Source organism: Prionailurus bengalensis, chromosome B1, assembly GCF_016509475.1.
Source record: "Prionailurus bengalensis isolate Pbe53 chromosome B1, Fcat_Pben_1.1_paternal_pri, whole genome shotgun sequence".
Taxonomy (NCBI): domain Eukaryota; kingdom Metazoa; phylum Chordata; class Mammalia; order Carnivora; family Felidae; genus Prionailurus; species Prionailurus bengalensis.
The window spans coordinates 205,113,921-205,120,943 of record NC_057344.1 but is presented as its reverse complement, the minus strand read 5'-3'; the positions used below and the strand labels follow the sequence as shown (position 1 = coordinate 205,120,943).

At 62.2% G+C, this 7,023-nt stretch overlaps 1 protein-coding gene across 1 annotated transcript in view; it reads right to left on the bottom strand.

Annotated features, from left to right (window-relative positions):
* Window positions 1-5,258: 5,258 nt before the first annotated feature.
* Window positions 5,259-7,023, bottom strand: part of ZFYVE28 (zinc finger FYVE-type containing 28) — a 118,029-nt gene continuing 116,264 nt past the window's right edge. Inside the window, exon 13 of the mRNA XM_043573160.1 lies at window positions 5,259-6,534. Within this exon, the coding sequence (XP_043429095.1) occupies window positions 6,403-6,534 (132 nt within the window). The 3' untranslated portion in view covers window positions 5,259-6,402. The remainder of the gene's footprint in view (window positions 6,535-7,023) is intronic.

Here is a 7,023-nt window from a genome sequence, read left to right as displayed (position 1 = left end):
GGGCCAATGGGAGCTGGCCGAACGCCTCGGGCCGGGCCGAGAATGTTGACAGATGCGAAGCTCGGTTCCGATAGGCCCGCCGCGGTAGTAACAATTTAGAAGCCCAAGCTTAGCAACAGCACGTGGTGGCCCGGCCCCCGCGCTCGCTGACTGGCGGCCGGCGTGCATGATAAGTAGGCGCCGTGCGCCGATTGGCCCAGAACGGTCTATGTAAAATAGGGACCGCGGACCAATGGCCGGCTGCGGGGCGCGCGGCCAATGAGGGCGCCGCGGCCGGACGCGTTGCCGGGAGGAAGCGGAGCGCGGTGGCACCGCAAGCCACCGGACCAGCGCCCCTGGGCTGGTCAGGGTGCGGGAGGTGTCGCGTGCGCCTGGCCTGTCCGCCGGGTGTGCACGTCGTGTGCAGGAACCTGTTGCCCTGGAACAGCCACAGCACTGGCTCCGCGGGAGCACGGGACCTCGTGCTCTCTTCGGGGGTGTCTTACGGGCTGCAAAGCGACATCCCTTCCTGCCGGACGCAGAGTGACCCCAGGAAAGACCGGAGCTTGGAGGAGGGACGTAGAGGGTCAGAGCCCAAGAGGCAGATCTTGAGCCACACCTCAACGGGCAGAGACCCAGAGAGGGAGGGCCCCTCAGAGCTGCCCAGTGGACCCCAGGCCTGAAGGAAGGGGCAGAGATCTGCTGCCATGGTCCGGAGGGTTTCCCAAGAGTGGAGGGCTGCGTGCTCGTGTCTGGTCTGAAGAGTGGAGACATTCCAAGACTTTCCAAGGAAGCGCTTTCTAGGGAAGAGAGTTGCCCTCCTTGGGAGAGGAGTGAGCCCCTCATCAAACTCCTTGCACTTGGGTGGCCCTAGTGGCCCCTGACCCTAAACTGATTCCGTAGGAGCAGGGACTGGCAGCCTGGAGGCATCCCCAGACTGGCCTCAGTTCCCTTCGGTCTTCCTTCTCACTGGTTGTTGAGACTCGTGGCCTGGCAACTCCTGAGGAGGGGCCCAGCAGGCTGGAGAGTGTGGGGATAAGGTGGCTGGACCCCTGCCCTGACCCTGCCCAAACCTCTAAAGGGGGCATTGCTACTGCCAACGAAACAGAACAAAAACTATAAAAATCTCTACTTTCCATCCTAGGATTGATTGGATGTTTACACCATTTCCTTGTGCATTTCTGAATTCCCGGTTTATGGTTAAGGGAACTGGGAATCCTGAGGTTTAGGGACTGCCTAGTGTCTCCTGGAAATCCCAGTAGCATTGATATCGGTGCTCCCACAAATGTGACCCAGGCCTGGTGACACAGGAGCAGGAAGACCAAGCCACCTCCTGACCTAACGCTATTTGCTGGGGGTGGGAGCCCAGCTGTGTGATCTGAGAAATGGGGTTAGGGGTGTGTTGTCCTCCCTACAAGACCCCAGCAGAGCTCAGCAGGACCCAGCCGGGTACTTGGAACCTGCCATTAGACAGCCCTGCATGGGCTGTCTTGATGTTAACCCCAGCCTTTCCTGCTCATGCCCCACAATTACCCCAGAACCAGGGCACAGTCCCTAAGAGCTGTGCAGGATAAAGGAGAGTGCCCAACTCTGGGGAGGGGCAGATGCATTCAGAGTTGGGGGGCCTAGGAGGTAGAACCCCAGGCTTACCACCTGGTGGCTGGTATTTTGCAGAGTCCCTTCATCCCTGCTATGTGAAGAGTAGGTTGCTGGCCCCAGTCCTAAAGCCGGCACCTTGCCTAGGGTGAGTGCACCTGCTGGATGCCCACCCTACTAACTGCCGTGGGGCACGAGGGCTGCTCTGTTCCACAGCCGGCTGGGCAAGGGGCCAGGTGTGACTGTGGGAACCAGGTGCATACGGCATCCCAGTCTGAGAGGAGAGGGGTGGCCCCACCTTGCAGCTGAGCTGTTTCAGGGACCCCTCTCCTAGCAACACCCAGGACCAGCCCTTCCCAGTGGCTCCACACTGCCTGTGATGGTGGGTGGCACCTCAGTGCACATAGGGTGGGGGAAGTGAGGGGAGAAGTGGCCCATGAACTAGGGGCAGGAGGGCTAGGACCTGGCATGGGCAGAGGTATCACAACCCAGGCCTAGGGGCCAACCAGCTCACATGCCCTCTGCTCCAGATCTGCAGGCCCCAAGGGCAGGAAAGATCCAGAATGTCTGTGCGCCCATCTTTGCCCAGGTCAGGTGCAGGATCCAGCCCTGAGCTACCCTGAGCGCACAGCAGAACGCAAAGCCTTGCTTGCGTGTTTAAGTCTTGGATGTGACATTAACTTTGAGTGACTGCTCAGTGCTGGAATCTGCCCCTCTCCCAAGTCTCAGAGGCAGGAGAGGCTCTAGAGTTTTGTTGACTCCTGCAAGGAGACCCCAGACTCTGCCCTGAGAATGTGGGGTGTGGGGGGGGGGGGTGGAGGAGGATGCTGCAGGCTAGGAAGGTTGCCTGGAGGAGGTGGCTTTGGCTAGGCCTCTGAGGAGATTAGTGCCTCCAGGACACTGGGTCATGGGGGTGGCATGGGGCAGGCACCTTGGGTCATGCCCACCTTCCCCCAGCTCCCACTGCAGAGTCCAGGGAACAGGAAGAGCCAGGAATGGCTGAGAAGCCGCCCCCCTCCATGGTGCTATCAGCCCCCAGCCCCAACCCCGGTGGTTTGAGATGTCCAGCTCTAAGTAGGACGCCTGTTTCCCCATCCTAGACCTGGCTGGGATGTGTTTTGCCTTGCTTGCAGTCCCTGCTGAGCTGGGACCCTCCCTGGCCCCTCCTCACCCCTGCAGGCAGCAATGCGGTGGCCCCCCTGCCCTGGCAGCCCAACCTCACTGGGAGCGCAGGTGGTGGGATGGGTCGCCCTCTGGTGGCCACCAGGGTCTGCAGCAGGGACCCTGGAGGGGGCGCAGTCCTGGGCCCCAGAAGGGGAGCACACCTCCAACCCTAGTCCTCCCATTTGGCCTCCCGGGATTATATTGTTCATCACCTTCCCCAGCAGCCGGAACACCAAGGCCACACAGCTGGTGTGGGGGGCTGCCCACCTGCATGTCCAGGGGAGGAGGGCCAGGCCTGAGGGCAGGCTGGCTGTCCCTGGGCACATTGTGGGGACGGATGAGCCACAAGTGGGGGCAAGCAGCAGGGCACCTCCAGAGGCCAGGGGTGGGTGTAGGGGTGGGAGGTGGGAGCACTGGATGAGCTGAGCCCACTGTGGGAGGGGCAGGACCAGGTGGGGTGCATCCCTCGTCCCCACCCCCGTGCCACCTCCCAGAGTGAGTACAGAGAGCTTTGGGTGCTCCACCCCAGGCCCTCCATCCTCTGCCTTGGTGGCCTGCAGGCTGCAGGTCCTGAGTACCTGTGGGGCCCAGCCAGACCTAGGACCCCCACCTGTTACCAGAAGCATGGGGTGGAGGCGTTGGGGCACACGGAAGGCCTTCTCCCCAGGGCCTGTGCATAGCCAGAGAGGGGAGATGGGCAAGCCAGACCCAGGTGCACCAGGCTCCTGCAGCTCCCCAGCCTTCCCTGATGCCAGACAGGGGTGTGCCGTGGGCGTTCAGATGCCGGTGGAGCCCCTGTCTCCACACCTGCCTCAGAAGGGGCTCTCCAGGCAGAGCCAGCTGGGACTGTCACGGCACCCTCTGCTTCCGCCTCTCGTGTGACCCTCCTAAAAGCTAACAGCGTCTGCCAACTTCTGTAAGCCTCAGTTTCTCCATCTATGACACTGGGATCCTGCCCCCTCGGGGGATTGTCAAGGGGAGTAGAGGGGACAGCGCTCAGAAAACGGTAACAGGAAGGACATAATGATGGTGACACAGGGGAACTGGGGGGCTCAGGAAGGCTGCTCCAGGCCCAAGCCCGCTTGCAAGGGCTGCCTCCAAATCTGGAGCTCGTGTCTCTCTCTCTACCTGTCCCTGTCCCCAAGGTCTCCCAGTCTTGAGCCCCTACTGTGGGTGGGCAGCAGACTATTCCTTCTAGAACCTTCCTGAGTGGGAAACTCGGTGTTGGACTAATCCACTTCCCATCCCCAGGTCTTGGCTCTGCCCTTGGGGTGTGGATAGCTCTGTCGAAGGGTAGGATGACCCCACGTCCCCGGTTTAGCACGGAAAGTCTCATGACTCAGGACTCTCATTCCTGAACAAACGGTACAAGTAGTCACTCTTACTGGAGGCTCCCATGGCCCCAGAACCTTCCTCCAGGGCAGCTCAGGGTAGGGATGCACAAGGGCAGGCCAAATCTGGCTTGGCGGGCTTCCTGGCTCCAGGCCACACCCAGAGCTCTCCCTGTCTCCCTGGGACCCAGGCCTCTCCCTCAGGAGCGCAGCTCTGTCTGTGCCAAGGGTGGGCAGACCCTCTTTCCTGGGTCTCCGTGCCTCCCAGCCTGACCTGGTGGATAAGGAGGGCCACAGTGTTTTAGTCTGGAAGGTGACAACTGTGGGCCTGTTGAGGAGAGGAAGGGGGACCCTGCAGTGTCCCCTCAAAGCAGCTTCTCCTGTGAGGGGCTGACCTCCTGGTCTGATAGCAGGGGCTGTCTTTCTTCCCCGGGCAGCTGACGTTCCAGAAGTCTCCACTGTCCAGCCATTGGAGCTGCAGCCACCCACAGGGGTGGGAGGGGCTCTGTCCAGGGCAGGAGGATGAGGCCCAGACTTGGGCAGCCAGAGACACCAGGTCCCCCTGCAAATCCCTTCTCTTCTACTCCTGAAGGACTCAGGAGTGCCCCTAGGGAGTCCCCCAATTCTAAACTCTTTCACCTCTCGGGAAGAAAGTGGGCCTGGTGGCCACCAATTGGGTGGTTTCTCACAACCATCCCTCCATTCTCTGGGGTCCCAGTGTCCACCTCCAAGGGACTAGACACCCAAGTGATCAGCCTCCAAGAGCAGAGGAAGGCCCCATTGCCATGGCAACCCCAGGGTGCAGCCTACTCCCCTGCATTCTCTCCAGGGCACTCCAGAAGGCAGCCCCCCCGGGTGGGTGGGTGGTCCTGACCCGGACCAGGTGGGGAGGGCTCCAAGGGGGAGTGTCCAAGAGTACCCACCCGCCAACACACACACAGGCCAGGATTCTGAGCTGAAGACCATGAGAAAAGGGGCGGGGCAAGTGGGCAGGCAGTGGAGACCCTGGAACCCTCGTAGGGCATGGGATGGGGCTTTCGGGGGGGCAGGCTGGCTACCCCTCTCCTACGGGCTCATGGGAACCCCTCAATTTCCCTAAGAGCGCAGAAGCCCGGAGCTTTCTAGGGAAGAATGCAAGAACACCGCTTCCCAGACGCAGAAAAAGAAGTCCACGTTCACACCAGAAACAAGTGTCTGCAATCCTTAAATAGATTTATGGAAATGGCTTCGAATTACAGCGTTTAGAAAATAAAAATAATCTCAATACATAATATTTCCTCCATTATATACTCCCCCCCCAGAAGCCATTTCTGTGCATGTGTACCCACTGTTCAGCAGTAGTTGGATTTTCTTATAAAAGAAGCAGTAGTTAGCGTCTCTCTAAAAATAAAGCTGCAATCCTCACTGCAATGTGAAGCCTGAGATTTAAGCCTGAGGTGTCCGTGCTGGGGCCCCCTGGCGGCCTCCGCCTGGGTGCCGGGCCACTCTGGGGTCTGAGGAGGTGGGCCAGGGTCCCTGGGGGGAGGGGGTCAGAGGGAAGGGGGTAGTGGCAGCAGGTGGGTGACATCTGGTGGTCCTCGGACCCCGGGGGCCCTGGCCTAAGAACCTGGGGAACTGGGTCTCAGTGCTGTGCAGGCAGCTGCCTGGCCCCCCATCTCGTCAGCAGCCGGCACACACCGGCAGGGGCATGCCTGCGGCCCAGAGGACCTGGCCGTGTGTCTGAATCTCCCCCTCCGAGAATAAACAAGATGCCTGCTGTTTGGCCAAGGGAGGGGCAGCGCTGGAGAATGAGATGGCAGCTGCGGGCTCGGGGCAGGGACAGAGAACGGGCAGCGCATGGGAAAGCCCTGTGGGGACGCCGAGGCCTGCCCTTCTCCTGGACCTGTCCACCATCAGCCCAGGTGCGGTCCCACTTGGCTGGTCAAGAGCCGGCTCTGCGTAGGCCTTCTAGTATGGCTGAGCAGCTCAGCAGGCCAGGGGCCGGGGGCAGAGGGCAGGGGACAGGGGCCGGGGGGGCAGAGGGCAGGGGCAGGGGGCAGGTGGGAGGAAAGCCCACCCCTGCCCAGGCAGCCACCTGGCAGCCCTGGGTATCCCCACTGCCTGAAGCCGACCTCCCGTTGGCCCCTGCAGCTGGCCGGGGGTCCCCGCAGGTGGGGAGTCCAGGGTAGGAGGGACGGAGGAGCTGGACGTTCTGGAAGCCTGGGCGGCCCGCAGCCTCCTGCAGTGGTGGCGGCCGCTCAGTGAAATGCAGTGGAGACCCTCCTGCGGCCAGCAGCACCGCCCCCGGGAGTCCTCTGGGGCCCTGGCAGGTTTGGGGAGTGCCGGCGTCCTGTCAGATGCCCGCCTTGTCGCTGTAGAAGGGTGTGACGTGGAACATGTAGCAGTGCGTGCACACGCGCACGGGCTTCACCTGCCCGTAGCGGGGCAGCGGGGCCGAGTGCGAGGAGCAGCGGGAGCAGAAGATCTGGAATTTGAGGGGCGGGCAGGGGACCTGGTGAGCCAGGGTGCCAAACAAGCCACCGCCACCCTCCCCGCCATGCCGTGCCTCACCCCTCCCGACCTCGGCGGTTCCCACATCCCCCCTCCTCCAGCGTGCCGGGCACCACGGGCGGGGCTCTGTGGGCAGGGAGGGGACCTTCGGAAAAGCCTGGGGTGGGTCATGGCCTCGGGAGGCCAGGCTCACGAGGAGGGTCCCAGCCCTACTCCAAGGCTGCTGCAGGCCTCCTGTTCAGACCCTCCTTCCCTCCACGTCCCCAGCTCTGAAGCGGCTGGGGGCTGGGCACCACACCATCGGGACCCAGTGGGCAGAGTGCCCGGAGTCCGCACACAGTGCCAAGTCAAAGCGGGGCCCCACAGGCCTTACCAGTGCCCTGGGGGGTCGGTCCTGACTCCCAGATCCTGCGGGCGGGCCCCGGGGATGCCCTGGCCACAGTGTCTGGGTCTGCGGGCACCA